This window comes from Gymnoscopelus microlampas (genome assembly GCF_963454915.1).
Source record: "Gymnoscopelus microlampas genome assembly, chromosome: 21".
In the NCBI taxonomy this organism is placed as follows: domain Eukaryota; kingdom Metazoa; phylum Chordata; class Actinopteri; order Myctophiformes; family Myctophidae; genus Gymnoscopelus; species Gymnoscopelus microlampas.
In genome coordinates, this window is record NC_139958.1 from 28,950,864 (window position 1) to 28,978,833 (window position 27,970).

Genomic DNA, 27,970 nt, shown 5'->3' on the forward strand with positions numbered 1-27,970 from the left:
GGTGGCGTTCGCATGATGTCTGTCGATTCATTTATGGTGTATTAAGTCGCTGGTCTCCTCATCTCTCTGCCTGGTTTTTGAGTGGTGCCAGCCACTCCTACACTTGACCGTGTGTGTGGGTCTGTCCGTCCGTCCGTCCGTCCGTCCGTTTGAGCACGGCCTCAACAGCTGCAGCTGATTGCAACACAAGGATGCAACCAGTTACACTAATTCAAAGGCACCACTCTCTTCACACTGGGTGTGATTTATTGTGGTACTGTTAGGTTATTTAAAGTCTGCTATTTTTGAAATTTAAACTTACTGTAGATAGAGTACAGTTAAGGACGTATATGTTTCTCCTCAACGTTCCCCCCCTCCCGTTTCTCCTCTGCTGGTAGGGATGATGTCAGTGACAGGGGGGGGGGGGTGAATGCGTGGTCCGGAGGAGGGGGGGGGGGGGGGGTACAGACCACTCAGTTGCCCCATTGTGCCAGATAATGACTTCCCTATTGAGAATGACCCCCACTGACCCCAACCAGAGACAGACAGCAAGACGGGCCTCCTCTCTCTCTCTCTCTCTCTCTCTCTCTCTCTCTCTCTCTCTCTCTCTCTCTCAGAGCCCCCCAAGGCACCTCCTCGGCCCAATTTGGCATTTCGCCCACACACAAGAGTCTCGTCCCTGGGCCACCCTGTGGCCTCCCCCATATGCCACCCCCTCCCTGGCTGTCTGCAAGCCCCCCCCCCCCCCCCCTCCCTTCTGGAGCCCCTGGCCTAGACCCGGGGTTTTTCCAGGTTCCCAAACAGGGGCGTCAATTGGGTATGGCAAGGTAGGTGCCATTACCTTGGCTCCAGAAAAAAGACCACTGTGTTTGTATTGTGTTTATAGGTATAATGCATAGTTTTCTATGCATTTCAGTTTTTTTTTTAGGGGGTTTGACTCCCCCCCCAAAAAAATGTAGAGCAACCCTAACCTTGCCATACCTTAGCTTTTGCTGAACTGACGCCACTGTTCCCCAAACCTCTTCAAGATACATTTTGGTGTCTCCCTGGGAGTCAAACTTAGAAAAAAGACATTATGAATGAACCACTTAAACCCCATATGGGTCATTGGAGTCCCTCAATACTAGTGTCTGTTCTGCTTTCTGTTTTTGTGGGGAAAAGCTTTCTCTGTAAATAGCCGATCGACAAGCTCACAACGCGACGCAACCTGGCTCCCATCCGCTTCCATTCTATCTCCTTGCTAAAAACCTCTGTATCTCCTTAACCTTTTTACAGTGGGCAAAACGAGTCATTCTCGATCCGCAATGGTGACTCGCATGAGACATGTTGTTGTTCCAGGCTTTAGCCAGGACCATCCATTGCTGTGCGCACGCATGCATTGTTTACGTGCGCGTGCTCGCCGTGGAGTCTACACAGCTCTAAACAGCGCAGCGTTTGCAAACGGTGGGATTTCCGGCACGGAACGTAATCTGTTATTATAAAAGTCTGGCACCCGATGTGTTAAAAAGGTCTTACAAGTCTTTAAATTGCCACTTCATTGTCAATTGGGGACCTCCCCCCCCCCCCCCCCCCCCCCCCGAAAAAAAACAACAACAACTCGGGGACCCGCCTGGGGGGGGGCCCGACCCACAGGTTGAGAACCACTGGTCTAGACTCTGGTGTGTGTAGAGTAGACCATGGAGCTGTCTGTGAGGCTGGCAGCACTCCCAGGGCGAGGAAGTTAGGGCGAGGGCCAGCCAGCCCAACAGCTGTACATGTGAGAGGTTAGCCTGGGTCTGATGGTGGCAGGAGGCTGGGCCAGATGTGCAGATGTGTCTCCTAAATCCCAACAGTTTTCTGAAAAACGTACGTTTCTATATCAGTGGTGCTCAATCTTTTTCATGTCAAGGACCCCCAGAATTATATGTGTTTGGCCACGGACCCCCATCAAAATATGTTGTTCCAGGGACCCCCCAGAAGCAAAGATTTGAGTTAAAAATGTTCGCTTTAAAAATATATGTTATTCAAAGATTTGCGCACATTTTCACGATTTTTCAAAAATAGCAGATATACAAGCTCGTAGCGCGGCACCGAGTGCCGCGCTACGAGCTTGTATATCTGCTATTTTTGAATAGCCCAAAGTGTAAAATAATGCTTTTTAGCTCAAATCTAAAAATGAGACAGTTCCAGGTCTACATGTTTATGCTAATACTTTTGTACTTTTACTCAAGTACATTTTGAATTCTGGACTTTGACACGTAACGCAGTATTTCTACATTGCAGTATAGATACATACAAAAAAATGTGAATTCTATTTCCACCACTAGTGGTTTTCAAACTTCCCTGTGCCCAAGGCACACACCAGTGGGCAAGTTGAAAGCTCACACACCTGTCGTGAAAACAGCCGATCTACAAGCTCACAGCGTGTCGCACTGCGAAATGTGAGCCTGCCAGAGAAAACGTGCCCGCTGATCGGTCCAGCAGTTTGCGAGATTAGCCCTGGCCTAGACACACACACACACACACACACACACACACACACACTCACACACACACACACACACACACACACACACACACTCACACTCACACTCACACTCACACTCACACTCACACTCACACTCACACACACACACACACACACACACACACACACAGAGTCAGACTCACAGACAGACCCTCTTCTAGACCAGCCACACCATAACGACAGCAAACAAAAGCCGTGTTGTCGTGGCAACCACGTTTCTATTCCAACAAACAGCTGCCACAGTTTGATCGTTACTGCTGTTATGGTTAATAGGTGTCAAAACTCAAGACTTGATGTGGTTAAGTGATGCAGAGAGACTTAAATGGCTTTTTGATTACAAAGTATTTGCATTCGCTGATTATTTAGAAGACGGCGGCTTCGGTTAAGGGAACAAAGAGAACATAATATACTTGACGTGTTTATTTTGGCTCTTGTTGATTATTCAACACAAAGAATAATTTCAAAAAATGTCGGGCAGCTTATTGAGAAGTGTGTGTAACATAATTGTTTTTGTGGTGTCTTATTACAAAATACGAAAAAAAAAAAATCATTCATTCATTCATACATACAGTATCCCATTGGTTCTCAAAGTGGGGTCCGGGGACCCCCAGGGGTACTTGAGGGGGTTCCAGGGGGTCCCCAGCTAAATGATGGATAGGAACCAAATGGACCCTCATGGTTCTGTAACTCTGAGAGTGTACAAATGGAACCAAATGGACCCTAACGGGTCCATTTGGTTCCATTTGTACACTCTCAGAGTTAAGTTAACATTGATTTTACAACATGAATTGGGGTCCCAGAGATAGAAATGCCATTAAATGGGGGTCCATAGCCCTAATGCATGTCAAACTGGGGGTCCTTAAAATGTATCTTTTCAAATGGGGGTCCGCGGGCTAATAAGTGTCCATTTGGGGGTCCTTGACATGAAAAAGTTTGAGAACCACTGCAGTATCCTACTATAATTCTACAAACCTGGTTTGTAGTGCGTGGTGAGGCCAAAATGTGTTCTGCCCTGTTCATCTCAGTGGCTGGAGCAATTGATCTGAATTTGCACACAAACATTGACTGTAATGTAATGTGCACGGAACAGCGAAGCCCGTTTTTCGATTTCACCAAATCTCAGCCGTTTATTAGCGTTTTTTTGTGTAAAAGAATGTCGCCATGGTTACGGATGGCCCCGCGAGCTATGGGACGAACTGCCTCCCGGGTTGCCAGATCATGTGCGCATATCCCCCACGGGTATGGACTAGTGTATTTAAACCAAGCAACCCTTTAACTTTCAAATTGCCGTCCCTATTTTAGGCATGGAATTCTAGGTGAAATTTCATGTTTAATGAAAACGTTTTAATTTGTATTTATTTAGACCAGGGGTCTTCAACATTTTCAGGCCAAGGACCCCCTAGCTGAGAGATAGAGATGAAGCAGGGACCCCCTCTATATTGTATAAAATTGTGTTTCAGATTAAACATTTCTTTAGTTTTACTTGGTCTGCTCTTTTTTCCCTCTACACCTATTTACCTCTTTGCCAAAAATAGCAGATCTATTTTAGCGCTGCGGGGCGTTGTGAGCTTGTAGATCTGCTATTTTTGGCTCAAGTTCTCCTAAAAAGGGATGCTAGGGTTCAAGTGGTTAAGGTAAAAACAAGACATGACTCAGTCATGTATACCAGCTTGTTTTCTCTGATTTGTCTCGCAGGATCTGGCAACACTGCTAGTGGCTCCCTATTGGCTTAGACCTGTTGCTTATTTCTCTCGCAGAATCTGGCAACACTGCCATAGAGGCGAGAGGCGTGTCTAGTACCATAGCTTGGGAGTTCAGAGTATGGGAAAGTATCCCCATTGGCTTTAAACGGCAGCCCATGATGAAAAAGTGTCTAGAAAGTGTCGACCTGACTCAGTCTCTTCTTAGACCAGTGTGCTTTGCAAGCTGGTAAAAACATATCACACAAAGATTTGTGCGGACCCCCTGTAGTAGCTCTGAGGAACCCCTAGAGGTCCCGGCCCCCCTCTTTTATCTGATTTTCTTTATAGATCTTAAGGTGGTTCACTATCTCCTTCATGCCTCCTAGCCTGCCCTGCCCCTATACCCCTCCGCCCCCCATCCCTGGTCCCTTATGAATCATACTAAAGGTTAACTCCTAATCTGTATCGACGTTCCTCTTCAACCATAGTCAGTGCGTCAGCCGAGCGGCCCATAGCACATCGCACATGATGGCTGTTTTAGTGTCAGGTCCCATCGCCTCCTGTCTGCTAACCCAGTGGTGTGAAGTAACTAAGTACATTTACTCAAGTGCTGTACTTAACCCATTAAGATCTGAGGCCGCTTCTAAAAAAAAATCTAAATCCTGATAGTGTTTTCGGAAAAAAATATTAAAAAATAATTTTCACGATTTTTCAAAAATAGCAGATCTACAAGCTCATAGCGCGGCACTCGGTGCCGCGCTATGAGCTTGTAGATCTGCTATTTTTGAATAGCCAAAGACATCTAAAGTGACACAGATGCGTTCCAGGTATCAATGGGTTAAGTACAATTTTGACTGGTGTTTTTGTTTTACTTTACTGGAGTATTTCCAATTTTCGGTACTTTTACTTCTACTCCACTAATACATCTCAGAGGCAAATATTATACTTTTACTCCACTACAATTATTTGAAAACTCTAGTTGCTGGTTACGTTGTAGATTTAGATTATTATTACAAAACACACATTACGCGACGCATTGTGAGCTTGTATATCGGCTATTTTCAAAAGATATTTGATACATTTGCAAACTTGTGAATTGGGGCATGATTAGCACTTTTATACTTTTGGTACTTTTAAGTACATTTTGATACTTTTGTACCTTTTACTCAAGTCAATTTTGAATTCCGGACTTTTACTTCATCGCAGTATTTATCGCAGTATTTATACATTTACTTAAGTAAAAATTGTGAGTACTTTTTTCCACCACTGCTGCTAACCTTTTTTCTCTCTCTCTCTCTCTCTCTCTCCCTCCTTCTCTCTCTCTCTCCCTCTCTCTCCCTCTGATGTCATTAAAGGGTTCCTGAAGCCCCAGTGTTCATTGGCTCCCCCTCAACGAGGCCGGTCAGGTGAGGCGTGTTCCTGTTTCAGCGGCATGTGTCCCCTTCACCAGCGGCGCCTATCCACAGGTAACACACAACCTGTCACTGGTGTTCTACGTCCGTGGTTCTCCCCCTATGACCCCTGGGTGAACTTGAGGGTGTTCCGGTGGGGGGGAGTCCCCAGCACTAGGTTATACTATCCACGGGTAAACAGCCTGTCACACGTTCTCTACGTTAGCTCGTCTGATGGTTTCATACACAGCAAAATCCTGAAAAAAGTGTTCATTTAACTTTGAGGATTTTGTCTCGTCTATGGTTAGCATGTGGTGGAAGTGTTACTTGTGAACTACACAGGTAAGCGGCGATATATCTGTGACATCGATAGTGGTTCTCTAGTATTCTGTCAAGTCTCACAAATTGGCATCTTGCTGAAAAGAAAACGGCGCGTTTGATTTTACCTGACACATTTACTGTAATGTGTGTGTGTGGTGTGTGTGTGCGTGTGCGTGCGTGTGCGTGTCTGCGGTTGTGTGAGTGTGTGTGTGTTCATTTATTTATTTAGTTGATAGATAATACATTAGGAAAAAGTATATATTGAATGGAAGTATATTACTAATAATGCAGTAGTAATACATTATTGTTCCTAATTTAGCATCAGGGCTAGTTATTCATAAAAAACATTTATTGAAAAAAAAACTACCTTTTTTAAGTCTACATACTACTATAATTATTATAAAATATTACAGTCCTCATTAGGAACGTGTAATTTACTGTATTTGCGACTTTTACAAGGTTTACAAGAATTGGTCATCTTTATTTGTTTGTTTGTTTATTTCCTATTAAATTCATTTCTCAAATAGAGGAAAATATTGCTTGGTCTGCAGTGTAAACACACGCGCACACACACGCACGCACGCACGCACGCACGCACGCACGCACGCACGCACGCACGCACGCACGCACGCACGCACGCACGCACGCACGCACGCACGCACGCACGCACGCACGCACACACACACACACGCTGGCATGCTCCATCTCCTGTCAGAGGTTTGGCTGGGGGGCCTCCTCTTAGGGCACTGCTCAGGGCTGGTTTTCACCTCTGTGATTGATGGTATATTTGCATGTGTAGCTCCACTGATGGACAAGTTAACAGAGACCCCCGCCGCGCTTACACACAAACCTCAGTTACCCTGAGGTAACCTCACTATATAGCTGGGTATTCATGATCCTTAATGTACTCAAATAGATGATAATAGATGTCACCTAGAATTGTTATTTTGGCACAGTAAAATATGTGTTCCAGGAACAAACAAAAGCTATTCCATAACATTTGTTTTCTGAGAACGCTTAGATGACCTCCACCTGGGCGCAGTATGAACCGCAAACGTGATTCTCCCGTTTTGTGTTTAATATTTGGGAGTGCATGTTGGAGAAGTGAACTAAATGTTCCCGCTTGAGGGACCACAAGTTAAGTGATTATTAAATATCTTTCGGTCAAATCTGAGCGACTGCAGTCACGGAAACTGCAAGTTATTAAAAAAGATGTAGTAAATGATTCACAAACTTTTGTTATCATCTGATACTGTAAGTGTCTACCACACTGACAGTATCTTACTACCACATTAACCATTTAATGGTTCGTGTTTATTTAATGAATATCCTAAATCACAACATTTCCTGTTTAAGCTACTCCCTGAATTAGCCAAGCAGCATGATAAGTTAAATCAGGGAACACGATGCAGAAATTCCCCCATGGATGCACAAAAGCCCGCTCTTGTGTACCCACGGGGGGAGATGTGTATTTATGAGTTATTGTTATTCTTGCCCCGGGGCTAGACGTTGCATTTCAGCTAAACTTTTGAGCCATGCAAGATCTAGAGACATCTAGAGAGGTGGAGGCAAAGCTTTTTTTCAACAGCAATGTGTGAGGCACCATCAGAGCAGCAGTGATCAAACATAATCATATTCAAATGGACGGCCTTGTTGTGAGAATGGGCTGTGATTGGTGTGTGTAGAAATGCATGGATGATTAGAAATACCAAGAAGTCCTTTCCTGGCTGAAAACGTCAAAGGTGCTCGCCTTAAAAACGCTTCCAAACGCCCAAGTTGAAAATATTTCAGCTCTCTGCAAGCTAAAAAAACATCACATGTGAACGCACGGGCTCAAAATGAATGCTCAGTGTCTCATCATGCTGCTGGGGTTTCCCAAAAAAACGCAGCGTTTTCCCATTGTAAACAATTCAAAACATACGGGAAAGAAACGTCTTGGTGGTCACGGACCCTTTAGGCTAATCACTCAGCGGACTTGACAGCTGATTACAGCTGGGGCGTATGACTCCCATGTCCTGTATCAGCTAACGCAATGCTTCATTAATCTGTCAGCTGCAGTGATTCTCTGATATGTTTATTATTAAAGCTTTTGTGGTTCCAATGGAGCAGAAACTCTGAAAATAGTTTAAATAAATAACATGTATAGTACAGTAGATACCAAGTAGTGGCTTATCTGTAGCCAGTGATGGCTTCTCCATCACTGATGGTGAGGGTATCCGTCCGAAGTAATAGTAATATGTAGCATGGGGTGGGTTCCTCTTTTACTAAAATCTGTTTGATTCCCGGCCAATACAGATATGTTGCGCTTGCAGGAAGGCCTGCTGGTTAGAAAGTGGCCGATCAGTAGTCAGAATGCCCCAGCTTCAATCTTTGTAATGGCCACCGTATCCCTGTCGAGGTGTCTTTTGAGCAACACTGCGTAGAGATGTCACTCCTACCTGCCCCGGGACGCTCTTTCCGTCCTGGCGAAATGCAAACATCCACAGTATGCGTGCTACAGGCTTGCGAAGAGACATCATCCCGTGTCACCACCCTAACTCTAAAACCGAGAAAGCGACGTGAATGTGAACACAAAGAGTTATGACTTTATTGTGTCTCGGTGGTCTTGTCCGTAAAGACGGAATTGAATAGAATAGAGAGAGGGGAGGTAGAACAATTTGATGAACAAAAACAAACAGTTGATGGAAGCAAAAAAAAGAACCAACCACCGACCACGACCTGCCTTCTCTTTTCACAGGCAAATACTTTTTCATGGACGAGTCTCAGCATGATCCGTGAGGCGCGCGTAGGTTTTTTCCGCCAGCCTCACCCCCATCTTTGTGTATTTTACGGGTGCTAGCTTGATTGATTGCAACATTTTTTACTGTCACAGCCTGCAGTGAGGGTGGACATGCTTCCTGAACAATTAGAGGCATCCGGATTAGGGTATGCGATAGTCTCGCCGCGGTGTGTCTAAAGGCTATATCCTCTGTTTGCCGTGTTGTTGTTTTAAGATGTAGAACATGTTGGGAAATGTGCGCGTTTATTAGTGTTATCTCATCGTCGACTAACTTAACCACTTTCAACATTGATCTACAAGCTTTCCCTATTCGTCGTATACGATGAATTATGGAAGCCATTTAGACCCTCAAAATACTGAAAATAGTAGATGTACAAGCTCACAACGCGTTGCACAGTAACTGCTATTTTCACCATCATTTCACCGGATGTTCGCCCGTTTTCGCCGAATGTTCGCCTATTATTTTGTTCCCCAGAACAGGGACGCTATGGGTTTATGTGGTTGAAGTGGTTAAAAATGAACACGCAGAGTCTGTTTTCTTGGCACTTTTGTTCAGAACTGGAGTAATTTAGCGAGCGCACAGTTAATGTGCTGTTAGCAAGTCTGTTAAACGCTCTCTGAGCGAGCGGCAGAGAGAGAGAGAGAGAGAGAGAGAGAGAGAGAGAGAGAGAGAGAGAGAGAGAGAGAGAGAGAGAGAGAGAGAGAGAGAGAGAGAGAGAGAGAGAGAGAGAGAGAGAGAGAGAGAGAGAGAGAGAGAGAGAGAGAGAGAGAGAGAGAGAGAGAGAGAGAGAGAGAGAGAGAGAGAGAGAGAGAGAGAGAGAGAGAGAGCGGTGGTGTTCTTCGAGAGAATCTGAGGTAACTCTCGAAGCCCTTTGCTGTGGCATGCCAAAGCGACTGGGAGGACAGCTGTTCCGGAGTCTGATGTTTATAGAGCCTGTAATAATCATGGGTCTAATTATGGAACGTGTTACTATAAATCCTGCCGGCAATCCTCAGATTGTGTGATTGTCCTCCAATCCCGTTTGCCTTCCCCCGGCCGCCCCCCCCGACCACACAGGGGCCACAATGACAAGCTAGCCGTAAGGAAGGCGCGAGACGCACAGCGGTGACCGAAGCTAGCTAGCTGGCGGCATTCTGGGAAAGGGTTGTAGCGAGCCTCGCCCGGGGAGCTTTATTCAGTGAGTGATCCGCTGAACTCCAGGCCGCGGCACTGATGTGGCCACGGCTCTGGTTTCCGTGGTTTTTCGACATTGTTTGGGCTTTTTCAAAAAACAAACCCTTTTACTGGAAAGAAACCGTGAGAAATGGTAGTATTCGGGACCTCGCTTTTCCACGGATCATTTTTTAAAGTGATCCATTTATTTATTTTTTTAATATTATTTTTCATAAGAAGTCACCGGGAGAGAGACAGAGAGAGAGAGAGAGAGAGAGAGAGAGAGAGAAAGAGGAGGCATGATGGGAAAAGGTTTTTGGACGTGTGTAAAGTGAGAGAGAGAAAGAGAGAGAGAGAGAGACAGAGAGAGAGAGAAAGCATTGAAAACAGAACTTTTTTTGAAAAAGGAGCCCTCCTCACAATGCAGGCCTTGTGCTAGTGATTTTTCGGTCTGTCCTCAGCCAGAGCTTGAGTGGAGGAATGGAAAAGATTATCCGCAGGAATGTCTGGGGTGCCCTCAAACGGAGCGGGGCCGCGTCGACTGGCCAATGGGAGCGCGGGCCTGCGGAGCGGCGGGCTAATTTTTTCCTGATGAACTCAGCCGCCTTGTGCTGCTGCTCCACAATACAGTCTGATTGCCAGGGCTGAACTACACATATGGTCCGCGTTTGGAAAGGGCCCGAATAACACATTAAAAACCATCGGTGTTCGTTTAACTCTCGAGGAGCGTAAGTAATGGACTCAAACGGACCCTCGCGGGAAAGCGACGATCCATTTTTTTTTTGTCAAATGAAGACTGAGGATTTTACAGTACGGCACCGATACTGCCCGGAGAGAGAGAGAGATGGGGGGGTGGGTGGGGGGGAGTCGGACTTCAATGGCGGTTACTCGTTTTATTTCATTAGGGCGGTTTGGGTTTGGATGCTGTTGGTTTTATTCAACTTTATTCATATTGGGGGAAAGTTGACACCATTGCACATGCTTTGTACTTCGTACAGTGGCACACATTCACACCCCGGTGGGTTCCAAGTACAGCCACGGCTCTCTCTCTCTCTCTCTCTCTCTCTCAGTGCCTTGCTCAAGGGCAAAAGAAAAGCAGGATCATCTCTTCGTTCACTTTCACCTCCTCCGACGACATATACAGTGTTTGCAGCCAGTGTTTGTTCCCAGCCAGTTAAAGCCTGATTTATACTTCGTCGCGTGCCAGACTGTGTCGCGCACCGGAAATAGCCGATGTACAAGTCAACAGCGCATCGCAATGTGAAGCGTAGTAGGCTTGAAAATCAGCTATTTTATGGTACGGGACACCAACACACAGGGACGTGCACAGATAGACTCTAGGTGGTGCACCAGAGCACCTGCCCTTTGCCCTCTTGACCAGAAGTGCCCTTTTGAAAAAAAGAAAAAAAAAAGTTTTTTTCTCTTTCAGTTTACAGCAGGGGTCTTCAACAGGGGGTCCGGGACCCCTAGGGGGTCCTCAGACTTACTACAGGGGGTCCGCCAAATCTTTATGTGATATGATTTTTCTTTTTACCATAACCACTCGAAACTTAGCACCCCTTTTCTGAGGAGAACTTTAGCCAAAAATAGCAGATCTACAAGCCCACAACGCCTCGCGCTGCGAGGCGTTGTGGGCGTGTTGTGCTTGTAGATCGGCTATTTTTGGCAAAGAGGTATAGGTGTAGAGGGAAAAAAGAGCAGACCAAGTAAACAAAAAAAAAGTATAATTTACTTGAGCACCTGCCCCTCAAAATGTCTGTGCACGCCACTGCCAACACACAACTAAGCCTACATCAGGCTTGTACCTCCCAGTCGCAAGCTTAGACTTCTGCTCTAGATGCTGTTGCAAAGGAAAGCAGGTTAATCACAAAGCAATGTTTTGTGAGCTTGTAGATCGTCTATTTCCCCTATTTTTGAAAAACCTAAGCTATAATGTCGCGGCCAAAAACAGCCGATCTACAAGCTCACAACGCGTCGTATTAAGCATCAGAGCATCCAGTTGCGAGCTCACTAGTCTCTGGGCTAAAACCAGAGATTTATGCTCCACTAAATATTGCAGAGAGACTCCTGTGTATATACCGTGTGTGTGTGTGTGTGTGTGTGTGTGTGTGTGTGTGTGTGTGTGTGTGTGTGTGTGTGTGTGTGTGTGTATGTGCGCGTGTCCTCCCACAACACTTGTGGCGTTTCTCTATTGTAGTCCGCACGGACACTCGCCCTCCAGGTGTGTGATTAGCTTTTGATTAATCACTCTTTATTGACGTTGCTTTGGTAAAATAAGCAGCAATTACGCCCAAAGCCAAGGCCTATTAGTGCCTCGCCGCAAGTCCTCGGCCCCACTTCATTACAGCGCCTCGGAATTATCTCACTCTCCTCGCAAAGCCTGCCAATTAATTTGGAAGCCATTTACTATTCAGAGGAACTTGGAAAGAGGCTCCATTGCCCCTTCCACCTCGAACGGGGCCAGAGTAAACTACAGGGAAATGCAAATGACACAGTTCCAACTGTGTGTGTGTGTCTGTGTGTGTGTGTGTGTGTGTGTGTGTGCGTGTGCGTGTGCATGTGTGTGTGTGTGTGTAGAGTACACAGTGTATCACAGGACCCACAGTCAATGCATCACACACTATCTGGTAGATTTTAATATGAATTCAAACCAGTCAATTAGCTAGGGAGTTTTTGTCAGTCCCTTATCCCTGCTATGACAGACCCCAGACCTTCCAAACCGGCAGCAGAAAACACCCGTACGTACCCCCGCAAAAAAAAAAAAACACACACACACACGAACTGACACTGACTTTGCACTTTTGTATATAGTACAAACAAACAGCCAGCTAGAGATTAGCATGGTTGCTTCTTGGGATTGATTTGGTGTGGTGATAGTTGGAGTGAGTTGGGGAATGTGTGTATTAAAATAGCCTACAGTTTGCTGTGTGTTGATGAATGGAAGAGAGCAGGGCAGAAAGAGGACCCATAATCGGGCAGCTTGGCGTCCTCCAGGCCCCTCTGGCTCCTGACCCAGCAGGAAGTATATAGCGAGAGAGAGAGAGAGAGAGAGAGAGAGGGAGTGCACCGACTCAGGCCGGCCAATTAGAGAAGCCGGGGTTAGCATGAAGCGCCGCGCCGCCGAAGGCTAATGAGCTCCCTTCTCGGTGACCCCCCCTCACCTCTGTGGGACCCCGCGATGGGAAATGTGAGGCAGGGAGCCACTTTAACCCCGCAAACCAGCCCTGAACCCCCCCCCCCCCCCCCCACCACCCCCCAACACCCACCAAGCCCCTAGTCAGTCACACAAGCCCTGCTGTGTGACCACAGGGTGTGCAAACACACAGCCCCGCCACATGGCTTTTTACTGCGGAACGCTGGATGCCCAGAGCCCTCCACACTGCCTCTCAAAAAAACTAAACAATAAGTGCACATAGATACGCACGTGACGTGCACACGGACACGCATGCATGTAACACAGACACACACTTTTGTGCCAACGGCCCAAAATTAGTAGATCTACAAGCTCATAATGAACAACACCACCTAACCTTCTCCTAGAATGTCTCGTATTACTCAAATTCTATTGTACTTGGGGGGACATTTGGCCCCCACACAACAAGCACATATGCGCACGCACGCACGCACACGCACACACATCCACCAATTTCTGCAACGATCCGAAAATTCCTTTGCGTCTGAAATGCAGCGCCCTCGGTTTTGTACATTTGATGTATATGAAGAAAAAGGAGGTGGGGAATGGAGAATATAGTCCAATCAAATGATCTCATGCAAAGGGAGATTCTAATCCCTGCGCCGTACATAAACATGAGAACAATGTGTAACCGAAGCAAAAAAAAAAAACCCTTGCCTGATTCATTTCGCTCTCTTTTTGTCTTGAGTCACCAAAAGCTCATGGCGGGGAGAAATCCATCGTCTAATTGGAAACAGCTTGGGTTTCAGGGCCTGTAAACAATAAATCACTAGCTGCCGTCTCTTGATATAAGGGGACAGTCGAAGAACAATAAAGCAATGTTTGCGTCGAGCGTGCGTTTGATTTACTGTGTGAAGCCTTTGTGACAAATGACACACTTTGAAAAACAACTGGGGGAGAAATAAAAGTACACTTGATCAAGTCCGGCAGAGCCTGCCTGCTGTGTCCTTTTTAGCTAATGCGTAGAATGACATTTTTTTTAGAGTGACATTTTTGTGCAATCATTTGGTGCTTTTGTTCATGGGTTTTCAAAAGGGGGGGGGGGGGGACCCCAGCTTTTGTTATAACTGTGTTTTCTCACTTTGCCAAGTTATTTAGAACAACTGATCTGTCTTAGGAAGGCGAGAGCTATGACATAGTAACACCGCTCGTTACGTTAGTGCAACTTAACTCTTTAACCGCAAAAAAACAGAGTAAATTAGATTTTTTATAAATCCTATAATACTGAACGAAACCAGCTAAATTTTGTTGTGATCACGTGATTTCTGGGTGTACTCTTCTTCTTGGGTGATCCCTGGGATCATTCACAGGCTGCGGAAGAGCGCCCTCTATCGTAAAACCACTGAAAATACAACATGACGAGAATCTCGTCATTGGCGGTGTGAGCCTTAGAGAAAACATTGCCCTTAACCCCTTAAGACCGGGAACGCATCTGTGTCATTTTTAGATTTCATTGGCTATTTTTGAAAAATCGTGAAAATGTGTGCAAATCTTTATATATATTTTTAAAGCGAACATTTGTAACTCAAATCCTTGCATCTGGGGGTCCCTGGAACAAAACATTTTGAGTTGGGTTGGGGGGGGGGGTCCGCGGCCAAATACATCATCTAAAAATGTTTTCTAAATCCTAACAGTATGTTGCTACAGTATATCAGTGGTGCTCCAACTTTTCCATGTCAAGGACCCCCAAAATGATACTCTATATGTATTTGGCCGCGGACCCCCATCTCAAACTATGTTGTTCCAGATCTACAAGCTCATAGCGCGGCACTCGGTGCCGCGCTATGAGCTTGTAGATCTGCAATTTTTTGAATAGAGGATATGCGCATGCTTAAAGTGAATGGCACATCGAGTGGCAAATCGACTGGCAAAGAAACATGCAAAATGAGTTTAACATTGTTTAATGTTGTTTAATGCAATCAGATATGACTTTTCTGTTTGGATGCATGGGCTGTCAAGGCCAGAAAGTCTTTTTTTGACACTCAGTAGGCATTCCTGCATAACTTCCGGGTTTGATGATGATGTCACACGCATATCCTCTATTGCCAAATAAATCAAAAATGGCAGATGCGTTCCCGGTCTAAATGTGTTAAGGCCTGGCCTACAGAATTTTCCCTTTTTGAGGAGTACAGATCCTGACGACCAACCAACAACATGGCAACCCAATATGCAGATATAGCTGGTGTATATAGGGATATATAGCTTCCACTGCCCCACTGGTTGGCAGAGTGACAAGCGGGCGAGGGTCAGGAGAAACCACGACAACTAAGCCTTTTGGATAACTCCCTGAGCTCATAATCCCCCTCCCTCCCCCCGCAGCACCGTCGGAGTGAAATGCTATCTCATTGTTACAGCTCGAATCCAGCGGAGACGTACAGGGCGCAGAGCGGGGGGGGGGGGGCCAAGGCAAAAGGTGGCATGGGGGTGGACGGGGATAGCAGGTGATACAGCCCCCCCACCCCCGCTCGCTCACTATACAGTCATTATCTATACCTCAGAGAGAGAGAGCAGAGTAGGTATCGGTGTCACACCGGCGATTATCACCACAACGTGATAGAGCAGGGAATAGGGCAGCAGCATCCCCCATTCTACAAATGTCTCCTATGAATCCCAACGGTATTCTGAAAAAACATATGTTTCTATATCAGTGGTGCTCTGAACTTTTTCACGTCAAGGACCCCCCAAAATGATATGTATTTGGCCGCCGACCCCCATCTCGAAATATTTAGTTCCAGGGACCCCCCCAGAAGCAAAGATTTGAGTTAAAAAATGTTCACTTTAAAACGATATATATTCAAAGATTTGTACACTTTCACGATTTTTTCAAAAATAGCAGATCTACAAGCTCGTAGCGCGGCACTCGGTGCCGCGCTACGAGCTTGTAGATCTGCTATTTTTGAATAGCCAAAGTGTAAAATAATGCTTTTTGCCTCAAATCAAAAAGTGACACAGATGCGATCCAGGACTTAATCGGTTAACAATTATAAGCATTACATTTTGAGTACATGCATCATTGGAATGAAGGTGTGTCCTCCAATGCAAATATCAATTACCGATAATTGTTACCAATAAAGGGTTAGACGAATGCCTCTGTAATTTAGAGTTCTTCGGGTGGCTGTTGTTTTGTATTTCTTTGAGGGCGTCATGGGCCTTTTATTGAGATGGTCCAGGGGCTGTGTATGTTGCCCTGTGTGTGTGATAGAGGATGATATGGTGTCTTGTCTAGTATGTCCACGTGGTATGTGTGCATTTAAGCCAGTTTTTCAAATCCTTTTATAATGCTTTGCGAGTTTAAATTGGAACCAAAGGAGAAGCTGTGGGGTGGCTGGGGTTTTGAACAGTGGTATAACGGAACAGAACATATTTCGACTGTGTGCGTCTTCAACGCGGAGATCAGATCATGAGAGAAAGTATATAAGTTTCATTATTTTCAACCACATGTTTTTGCTTTGAATTCTTGTCTGTGTGGCCTTTTTTTCTGTTCTGCTTTGTTTGTTTTTTAACCCATTAAGGCCTGAGGTTCCGATTCTACAAAATGCCTTCTGAATCCTAACAGTTTTTTGAAAAAATAAATGTTACTATGTCAGTGGTTTTCAAACTTTTTCACGTCAAAATGTATATGTATTTGGCCGTGGACCCCCATCTCAAAATAGTTTGTTCCAGGGACCCCGAGAAGCAAAGATTTGAGTTAAAAATGTCCGCTTGAAAAGAATATAAATATATTAATTTGAACACATTTTCTTGATTTTTCAAAAATAGCAGATCTACAAGCTCGTAGCGCGGCACTCGGTGCCGCGCTACGAGCTTGTATATCTGCTATTTTTGAATAGCCAAAGTGTAAAATAATGCTTTTTTAGCTCATATCAAAAAATGACACAGATGCGTTCCGGGTCTTAAAGAGTTAATGTATTGAGCCCATATAAAGTATAACGCCGTCTCTTAGACTGGGTTTAATATAGGGTGAGATGTGTTTCTGCTACACGTTCCAACTCTCCTCGGAATTGACCCCCTGACCCCTTTGGGTAAGATGTATTGTATGGCGCGTGGGACGCGATTGGGCGGCGGACGGGGCTGTGTGGTGTGTGTGTGGGGGTGGCTTGCATTTTTTATTAACATCAATTAAACATGAATAAGCAACTTCTCATTCTTCGGGGCCCCCATGTTGCGCCCCCAAACACGGAACAGTATGTTAATCACAGCGGGTAAGGGCATTCTGGGTATATACTCTCCTCAGAAATATACGGCTATGCTAATGAACGCCGTGAATATGAATTAACCCGTTGAGACCGGGAACGCATCTCTGTGTCATTTTTTGATTTATTTGGGCTATTCAAAAAATAGCAGATATACAAGCTCATAGCGCGGCACCGAGTGCCGCGCTATGAGCTTGTAGATCTGCATTGTTTTTGGGGGGGATGTGTGCAAATCTTTGAATATATATATTTTTATAGCAAACATTTGTAAAATATCTTGTTCCAGGTACCTCCAGAAGCAAAGATTTGAGTTGAAAATGTTGTTTCAAAACATACAGTACTATATGTATGCAAAGATTTGTGAAAAATGTCAAAAATAGCCCAAAAATATATGTTTTTTAATACTTATATTTAAGTATAAAATATGGATTTTAGCAAAAAATCTAAAATGACACAGTCTGCGTCCCCCGGTCTTTAATGGGTTAATGTGAACATGGAATAACCTAGATATCTCTGCTTTGCTCTGAGCCGCATGCCGCGTTGCTTTAAGCGCGGCGCTGATATAGACGATGAACTGTTGCCGCAGCCTGCCTGAGTGCAGATAGGATCCAAAAATGCCATGTTTGTAGCAGCGGGGGGGGGGGGGGGGTTAACCACATGAACCCTAGCGTCGCTATTTTGGGCATGTCATAGTAGGCGAATAATCGGCTAAAAATAGTCAGAAATCATTTTGTGTAAAGCAGGGGGTGGGCAACTTTGATGATGGAGAGGGCCACTATATCTCCACACACTAACTCCAGAGGGCCACGTTGCATGTACTGTCAGACACCTCTTATCTCCGTAATTTTAACTTATTCCGCAAATTAACGCCGTACTTCGCCATTCTACTGTATGTCGCACAAAAGTAGCAAAAATAACCGATCTACACGCTCAAAACTGCGACGCGTTTTGAGCTTGTAGATCTGTTATTTTTGCTATTTTTGAATTGGAATCCTGAAAAGTAACATTTTTATTTAATTTCAAATGCATTTAGTTGTACTTATGAAAAAAAGGCAATAGAATTTTCATACTAGTCATTAAGCTACTAATATAGACTGTAAGTAATTAAAGCGGGTTATGTTTGGAATCGTAACAGCTGAAATCAATCTGTATTCCGTTTAATTAACCTGTGGGGCCGCATTACGTGAAGGTGGGGGCCGCATGTGGCCCCCGGGCCGCCAGTTGCCCATGTATGGTGTAGAGGGGGAAAAAAAAGGACTAAGCCAAGTATAGGGCCCTGGGGGGCTCCAGTCAGCGAAGTATATAGGATTTAAGTGGTTTGCAAGGTGACAAGGGGTACTGGCACAGATAAACACAAGAGCATGATGCATCTCTCTACTACCTGCATGATGCATCTCTCTACTACCTGCATGAAGCATCTCTCTTCTACCTGTATCTTTGCTTCATGCCTACTGCTGCCATGGCAACTGAATATCCCTCAGGATCGATTGATCTGTCTGTCTGTCCGTCTACAGTATCTAACTATTCATTTAGCTCTGAGAGGGGTTCATTTGGTTACATGTGTACGACACTGTCAGAGCAGCAAATGGATGCGTTAACGCTGAGGATGGTTTACTGTGTGTGTTTGCTTCCCTGCTCCCTAAAACGGATAAGATAATATAGAGATGTGTTGCGCTGGTCTGTGAAAACAAACACTGAGGGGAATGCGCTGCACAGCGCCAGAAAAGACACTCTGGACAGGAAGTTGATTGTTATCATGTCGGAGGAAGGAGTCAATAAAGACTTCATATTTATCCCCGATGAAAGCAGACAAATATGATTTGACTGATGAACATAATCCCGGTGGACAGCGGTTAACCCATTAAGACCTGAGGCTCCGATACTACAAAATGTCTTCTAAATCCTAACTGTTTTTTGAAAAAAACATATGTTGCTATGTCAGCTGTTCTCAATCGTTTTCATGTCAAGGACCCCCAAAATTATATGTATTTGGCCGCGGACCCCCATCTCAAAAATGTTTTGTTCCAGGGACCCCCCAGAAGCAAAGATTTGAGTTACAAACGTTGGCTTTAAAAAAGTATATATTCAAAGATTTGCACACATTTTCACGATTTCTCAAAAATAGCAGATCTACAAGCTCATAGCGCGGCACTCGGTGCCGCGCTATGAGCTTGTATATCTGCTATTTTTGAATAGCCAAAAGTGTAAAATAATGCTTTTTTTTCAGCTCAAATCAAAAAAATGACACAGATGCGTTCCCGGTGTTGATGGGTTAAAGGGGAGACTATATATAGCTCTGATTTATAGAAATGTCATCGGCTAGGGAGAACTTTTTTTTTTGTATTTCTCGTTTGATGATGGAAGATGATAGAATCCAAAAGGATTGTTGCTGCTGCTGAACATCTGGATCTGCTAACACTTCAGATACTTGGAACGAGGTCCGGCCGGGCCGAAAGGAAGGAGCCAATTTCTCAGTGATTTATTTATCGATTCTTGTTTTTTCTTCCGGCCCCCACGAGCGTTTCCTCAAGGTCATTTACACGCGGCAAGCGTTCCATGTCCGCCGTTGCTTTCTTAACAGTGAAGAACAACAACGCACCACCACCACCAAAAAAACAAAAAGAATGCTGGGACATTTCTTTGGCCGCGCTAACCCTGTAATGTTGCTATAGACCTCAGAAGCTAGCAATTTTGGACAGCGGGGTCACACACTAGCTAGCGCCACAGATTGAAGTCATTTGTGTTCCAATATGTTACGATGCCTGTTAGGTCTGACAGATGATAACAGAATGTTCTCTCTTGTAGCCCCCCCCCCCCCCTCCCCGAAATACTGAAAATCTTTCTTTGAGAATCGGCCAGAAAGGAAACATGCGGGGAGGAGGAGTGAGTGGTGTCACTTCATTTTTGCAACACTATTGTATATGGCCCATGCCTGGGAATCTGATTATGTGATTATACGATTTGGGGGGTCTGGCGTTTTCCATATCGCCTTGTTACACCCTCCACCCCCCCCCCACCACCCACCTCGAAGAGCTGTGGGGAAGCATTCCATAACATTGGGAGGCATTCCATAACATTGGGAGGCATTCCATAAAATTGGGAGAAGCAACAGAGTGTTCCTGGTAGATTTTCCTAATATACTACCGTCCACTTCTTGCTTGTTCACTGGGCTGTGTGTTAATAATCCATTACGACCGGGAACGCATCTTTTGTGTCATTTTAAAAGATTTCTTCGGCTATTCAAAAAATATCAGATATACAAGTTCGTAGCGCGGCACCAAGTGCCGCGCTACGAACTTGTAGATCTGATATTTTTTGAAAAATCTCGAACATTAAGTGCAAATATCTGAATATATATATGTTTTTAAAGGGAACATTTTTTACTTTGAGATGGGGGTCCGCGGCCAAATACATATAAGTCAGGGGTTCCTTGACATGAAATAGTCTGAGAACCACAGATACAGTCAACACACTTTATTTCCCCAGAAAACTAGTTCAGGATTTAGAAGACATTTTAGAATAGAATCGGCCTCGTCAGGTCTTAACGGGTTAAAGTAAGCGTGGGGGGAGCTCAGGTGTCCTTTAGAGGAGGAGGAGGAGAACGGTGGCTTGCTCTCCGTTCTCTCGCCGTGGGTTCAGATGGCTCCCGACGTTTGCCCTCGTCGATGGCAACAACGTGAAGGGCATCGGGCAGCCAGAGAGACGGCCATCTGATTCTCTCTCCGAGTCCCCCCCTGAAGGGCAGGGGAGGCAACGAGGGACGGGGGGGGGGGGGGGGGGGGGTATGACAGGATGGGATTCAGGGGCTGAGGCAGTGTTGCCAGATTCTGTGAGAGAAACAAGCAACCGGGTCTAGGAAAACCAGCCCAAAAGAAGCGACTGTGGGCCCACATGAGCACTTTAACATGTACATCAGCTATTTGAAAATAGCCGATCTACAAGCTCACAACGCGTCGCGACGCGTTGTGAGCTTGTAGATCGGCTATTTTCAAATAAAATATTGCGGGGGGAATTATAATAAGCCGATCTGGCAACCCTGGGCTGAGGCTGTACGTGTGCGGCAGAGAGAGAGAGAGAGAGAGAGAGAGAGAGGGAGAGAGAGCAGTAGGATCAGCAGAGAGGAGAGGGAGGGGGGGGGCTGACGGTATATTTTGACGCTAAAGCGATTCGACACGCTTGGCATTATAGGCCGGGCTCTGCGACGGGGGGGGAAGGGGGGAGGGGGAAGGGGGGGGCAGCCGGAGCGAGTCCCCGATCCGAATGTCACCGAAAGCCTCGATCTCATGAAGAGAGGAAGGTCACGGGCGGCGGAACGCACCTTCCGACCGCGGCCGTGGTCGGCCCCCTGCCCCCTCCTGCTATACTGGGGCAGGGGGCAGGGGGCAGGGGGCAGGGGGCGGCGAGGGTATAGGAGGAAGGGAAGGGGTTGAATTGGGGCTGGTGGTGGGTGAGACAGGGTCAGTGGTGGAAAAAGAACTCACATGTTTTACTTAAGTAAAAGTATCAATACTGCAATGTAGAAGTATACTCTGCTACAAGTAAAAAGTCCGGAATTCGAAATTTTACTTGAGTAAAAGTGCCAAAGTATTGGTATAAAAATGTACTTAAAGTACCATAGAGTAAAAGTACTAAAATGTTTGAAAAATAGCAGATTGTGAGCTTGTAAATCGTCTTGTTTTCAAATAGCCTATGTATAAAGTAGGCCTAAAGTGGTTAATGCGTGTTTCATAATATAATCATTTATATCCGCAAAGTAACTAGTGACTAAAGTTTTCAAATAATTGTAGTGGAGTAAAAGTACAACATTTGCCTCCGAGATGTAGTGGAGTAGAAGTAAAAGTATTGACAATTGGAACTGCTCTGGTGAAGTGAAAGTATCTCAAAATTGTTCTTGAGTACAGTACTTGCGTAAATGTACTTAGTTACTTTCCACCACTGGAAGAGGGGGGTTGAGGTGATCTGACCTCTCTCAGAGACCAGCCCCGGCAACAGGCCCACCAGAGTGTATTAACCCATTAAGACCTGAAGCCGATTCTACAAATGTCTTCTAAATCCCAACAGTTTTCTGAAAAAAACATATGTTTCTATATCAGTGGTGCTCAAACTTTTTCATGTCAAGGACCCCCAAAATTCCCAAAATTATATGTATTTGGCCGCGGACCCCCAACTAAAAAAAATGGTTCCAGGGACCCTCAGAAGCAAAGATTTGAGTTAAAAATGTTCGCTTTGAAAATATATATATTCAAAGATTTGCACACATTTTCACGATTTCTCAAAAATAGCAGATCTACAAGCTCGTAGCGCGGCACTCGGTGCCGCGCTACGAGCTTGTAGATCTGCTATTTTTGAATAGCCCAAAGTGTAAAATAATGCTTTTTAGCTCAAATCTAAAGGAGACACATTATGCGTTCCAGGTCTTAATGGACTAATGCGTGCCCATTGCATGCTGGGTACTGTATGGTGAGACACAGAGAGAGAGAGAGAGAGGGAGGGAGGTGGCTGGAGAAGTGTTTGTGGCCCCCACGTTGCCTCTCTCCTGAGAGGGGGCCTGGTGGTGCTGAGTCCAGAGGAGGAGGGGAGGTGGTGGTGGTGGTGGCGAGTCGTGGGGGGGGGGGCGGGTGGTGGTAATGCAGTGGGCTAATGGAAATGTCTTGTTGGGACTCGGTGCCGTGTCTCCGTCTTTTTTGAAGCTGCATTCTCCTCCCGTGCCCAGGAGGAGCACACAGTCTGGGAGCAGCTGCTGTGACGCCTTCCCGAAGCGTTAGCCCCCTATTTTACTGCACATGCACAAGGACGGCGATTGAGACTTATATATAGGCCTGTCACAATTATTACATAATCGTCTCATCGCAATTATTTGCGATAATTGCATTTTTTTTTTTTTAACCCATTGAGACCTGAAGCCGATTCTACACGTCTCCTAAAGCTCAACAGTATTCTGAAAAACGTATGTTTCTGTATCAGTGGTGATCAATCCTTTTCATGTCAAGGACCCCCAAAATGATATGTAATTGGCCGCGGACCCTCATCAAAATATTTAGTTCCAGGGACCCCCAGAAGCAAATATTTGAGTTTAAAATGTTCGCTTTAAAAATATATATATTCAAAGATTTGCACACATTTTCACACATTTTCAAAAATAGCAGATCTACAAGCTCGTAGCGCGGCACTCGGTGCCGCGCTACGAGCTTGTATATCTGCTATTTTTGAATAGCCAAAAGTGTAAAATATTGCTTTTTAGCTCAAATCTAAAAATGACACAGTTCCAGGTCTTAATGGGCTAATATTGGAAATTCTCCAGTGAAGTAAAAATACAGTACTTCAGTACATGTACTTAGCTACGTTACACCACTGCTTTCTTTCCCATCAATGTTTCAGATTCATTCCGCCATTTGTTAACGTGGGTCAATTAAGCTCAATGTCGGCGTGCCACTAATGGACTCGAGTGACATGCAGCCCCTGTGGCAACTTGTTTTGCCTCTGTCACACACAGGCTTTAACTCCCATGTCACATAATATAGTACCCATTGACTGAGCTGAGCCCGCATGCTACACACTAAAAGGTCAGCCTTCTGCAACAGTTGAGCGTCCCCTGCCAATGCCCCGGGTCCCTGTGTGCCCGATATAAGCCCCCCGACGGTGGACCATGCAGTCGGGGCTGGAATACACAATTTCGACCAAAAAATATATAACCCTCGTGCTCCAGCACATCCGGTGTTCCGTCGGCCTGTCGCAGTTATTGCATAATCGCCTAATGGCGATTATTTGAGACGATGGCAATTGTTTTCCCACGGTGAAAAATGTTCATACGTTTTCAATCATGTACGGATGTTTTCGGTGTGCGGCGCCGCCATACGGCGAAGTATATAGATCAGGCTTTACGGCATTGGTTCTCAAGAGTGGGGTCCGGGGACCCCCACTGGTCCTTGGGGGGGGGGGGGGGGGGGGTTCCCAGCAAAATGTCTTAATATAGTATCACTTAGCATTTTAACAACTTTAACCTTTTATACTTTGGCTATTCAAAAATAGCAGATATACAAGCTCATAGCGCGGCACCGAGTGCCGCGCTATGAGCTTGTATATCTGCTATTTTTTGAAAAATCGTGAACATTTCTGGAAACCTTTTGAATATATATATATATTTTTTTCCTTTCTGGGGGGTCCCTGGAACAAAATATTTTGAGATGGGGGTCCGCGGCCAAATACATATAATTTTGGGGGTCTTTGACCTGAAAAAGTTCGAGAACCAATGCTTTACAGTACCCTGACGTATCTTTTCTCATCCCATATGGGTGTGTCCGCTCACTGTCCCGTCTTTCTACATTTCTCACCTGACTGTCATTTTCGGCCCGGAGAGTCTGTTTGAACAGGAGGTTTCGCCCGGGAAGAGGAGTTAAGGTTTTTATGGGACTATTATTTGGACAGAGACCTGTGTGTGTGTGTGTGTGTGTGTGTGTGTGTGTGTGTGTGTGTGTGTGTGTGTGTGTGTGTGTGTGTGTGTGTGTGTGTGTGTGTGTGTGTGTGTGTGTGTGTGTGTGTGTGTGTGTGTGTGTGTGTGTGTGTGTGTGTGTGTGTGTGTGTGCGCGCAACGTTAAACGTTATGAAACTGGAACATTTGGTCCCTTTTTCTGTTAATGCCCGTCAAGTAAAGATGACCAGGGCAGGGTCCCAGGGGCACAACGGGATTTCAGGACAAGAGCTTAATCTCCAGAAAGAAAAGCCGACACAGGCCTAATGCCTGCTTGCATGCTTTTTTGCAGGAGCAGAGTGTGTGTGTGTGTGTACGTGTGTGTGCGCATGTGTTTATTCACGTGTTCTTGTGTGCGAGTGAGTGTCATTGCACATGTGTATACTGCACACACAAGCTTACGCATTCAAACTCGCGCACGCACGCACACGCACACACACACACACAGACGCTGTGCGTCTGTAGAAAGGAATGGATTGCACTGTGTGTGTGTGTGTGTGCTCATCTCTCTGTCAGTGCACACACAACTGGCCGGGCGGGCCAGCTGTGGTTGACAGCGTTTTGGAAAGGAAAGCCGTGCATCCATCACACCACTCCAGTGATTTAGACAGCCATAGGGCTGTACTTTATTGTTGTCCTACACTCCGCTCTACCGTAGGGTTACAGTACAGTATATGTATTTAACCAATGAAAAGTATTAACACGTGCTTAAGTTGTGACTAAATTGACTCAATTGGAACACAAGTTCTTCCCCTCCATTTCCTTAAGTTGTGACTAAATTGACTCAATTGGAACACAAGTTCTTCCCCTCCATTTCCTTAAGTTGTGACTAAATTGACTCAATTGGAACACAAGTTCTTCCCCTCCATTTCCTTAAGTTGTGACTAAATTGACTCAATTGGAACACAAGTTCTTCCCCTCCATATCCTTAAAAGTAACATACAAGGTTTTCACCCAACAACGGTTCCAGGCCTGTGATTTTTTCAGGACGAGCGTGTCTGACATAGGACGAGGGGCAGCAGCTGTCTGTAACCCTAGCTTATAATAAGCATGCATTTTGTTGTTTATTTAACACCCCGGGCCATCTGTTCCCATGTATTGTGATATGTCGGGGGGGGGGGGGGGGGGAAGCCGCACATGTACATCAACCTGATGATTACACAACACCACCACAACAACAACAACAACAACAACAAACGCAACTGGCTCCGCGGCGGTGGCAAGCCCAGCGTCTAATCCCACGGCAATTATGCTGATGACTCCATTATTTCGACTCTGTCGTCTGCGGTCGCGCAGCAACACTCCACGTCGGACGCGAGAGAGAGAGAGAGAGATGCGCTTATAGTCCAGTAAGACCTGAGGGGCCCATTCTACAAAATGTCTTCTAAATCCCAACAACTTGTGTTGCTATAATAACGGTGGTTCTCAAACTTTTTTCATGTCAAAGGCCCCCAAAATGACATGCAATTGTCCGCGCGGAACCCCATCTCAAGTCAGCGCATCGAAACAACGTGACTTCCACAGGGAATGAATTGAAGCGAGTGTTTTAACTGTGTGTACGAGGCCTTTAGTGTTGAGAACCAGCGTCGACGTCGTACGCCTTCAGAAGCTAAAGCGTAACACGGTGTCTGTTGGCTTTTTATGCAACGTGGCCATCGCAGGGTTTTTGTACCTTCCATCTGCCTGCCCAAAGGTTGCCGGGGTTAACCCATTAAGACCGGGAAAGCATCTGTCGTTTTAGATTTGAACCATTATCTTATACTTTGGCTATTCAAAAAAAATAGCAGATATACAAGCTCATAGCGCGGCACCGAGTGCTATGAGCTTGTATATCTGCTATTTATTTATTTTTAATCATGAAAATGTGTGCAAATCTTTGAATATATATATATGTTTTTATATTTACATTTACATTTGTAACTCGAATCTTTGCTGCTGGGGGATTCTACAAATGTCTTCTGAATCCTAAAAGTTTTTTGAAAAAAAACGTATGTTCCTATATCAGTGGTTCTCAAACTGTTTCATGTCAAGGGCCCACAAGAAGATATACATTTGGCCGCTGACCCCCCATCTCAATATACGCTGTTCCAGGGACCCCCATAAGCAAATATTTGAGTTAAAAATGTTCGCTTTAAAAATATATATATATTCAAAGATTTGCACAAATTTTCCAGATTTTTGGGTAGCCAAAGCATAAGATAATGGTTAAGGTGGTTACGTGGATGCGTTCCCGGTTTCAACAGGTTAAAGGAGAATTCCGGTCATTTTAAGTGTTATGTTTGATGTGTGTCAAATCACTTACCAACGTAGAAATGAAACTCGCGTTACTCCACAGATCCCCCTATCAACCCCCACCGTTGGCACTAGAGGAGGATCGTGGATAGCCCAAATTCGCCTATTTTAACAAATGCAAAGTCTGTTTTTTTGCTTCTAGTACTCATTGTTGAGTCCCATGATAATGTAACAGGCGCTAAAACTCCCGACAAGCTAACGGCTAATAACAGAACGAGCTAATGCTGGTTGCTGGTTTCTCTCCCGACCTGGCAACCTGGGGCTGCCATAGAGAGATAAGCAGCCCCAGCGTTAGCTCGTTCTGTTATTAGCCGTTAGCTTGTCGGGAGTTTTAGCGCCTGTTACGTTATCATGGGACTCCACAATGAGTACTAGGAGAAAAAAACAGACTTTACATTTGTTAAAATAGGCGAATTTGGGCTATCCACGATCCTCCTCTAGTGCCAACGGTGGGGGTTGATAGGGGGATCTGTGGAGTAACGCGAGTTTCATTTCTACGTTGGTAAGTGATTTGACACACATCAAACATAACACTTAAAATGACCGGAATTCTCCTTTAAAAGAGCCTTTTGTGCTGATAGAAAAACAGCCCCGCTTTTATCATTCATTATCGTTCATTATCTGCAGGTGGTGCATTAGCAGCAAGTGATGATTAGACGTTGTTTGGCGGGATGAATGCCCCCCCCCCCCCTCCCCCCCCAAGAAGCATGCGTAAAGCATGCGTCGAGTGTTTTAACTGTGTGTACGAGGCCTTTAGTGTTGAGAACCAGCGTCGTACGCCTTCAGAAGCTAAAGCGGAACGCGGTGTCTGTTGGCTTTTTATGCAACATGGCCATCGCAGGGTTTTTGTACCTTCCATCTGCCTGCCCAAAGGTTGCCGGGGTTAACCCATTAAGGCCGGGAAAGCATCTGTCGTTTTCGATTTGAACCATTATCTTATACTTTGGCTATTCAAAAAAAATAGCAGATATACAAGCTCATAGCGCGGCACCGAGTGCTATGAGCTTGTATAT

At 45.3% G+C, this 27,970-nt stretch overlaps 1 protein-coding gene across 1 annotated transcript in view; it reads left to right on the forward strand.

The window, feature by feature from the left end:
- Positions 1 to 27,970, forward strand: part of rxraa (retinoid X receptor, alpha a) — a 196,422-nt gene that overhangs the window by 48,863 nt on the left and 119,589 nt on the right. Inside the window, 1 exon segment of the mRNA XM_084047058.1 lies at positions 5,523 to 5,633. Within this exon segment, the coding sequence (XP_083903184.1) occupies positions 5,523 to 5,633 (111 nt within the window).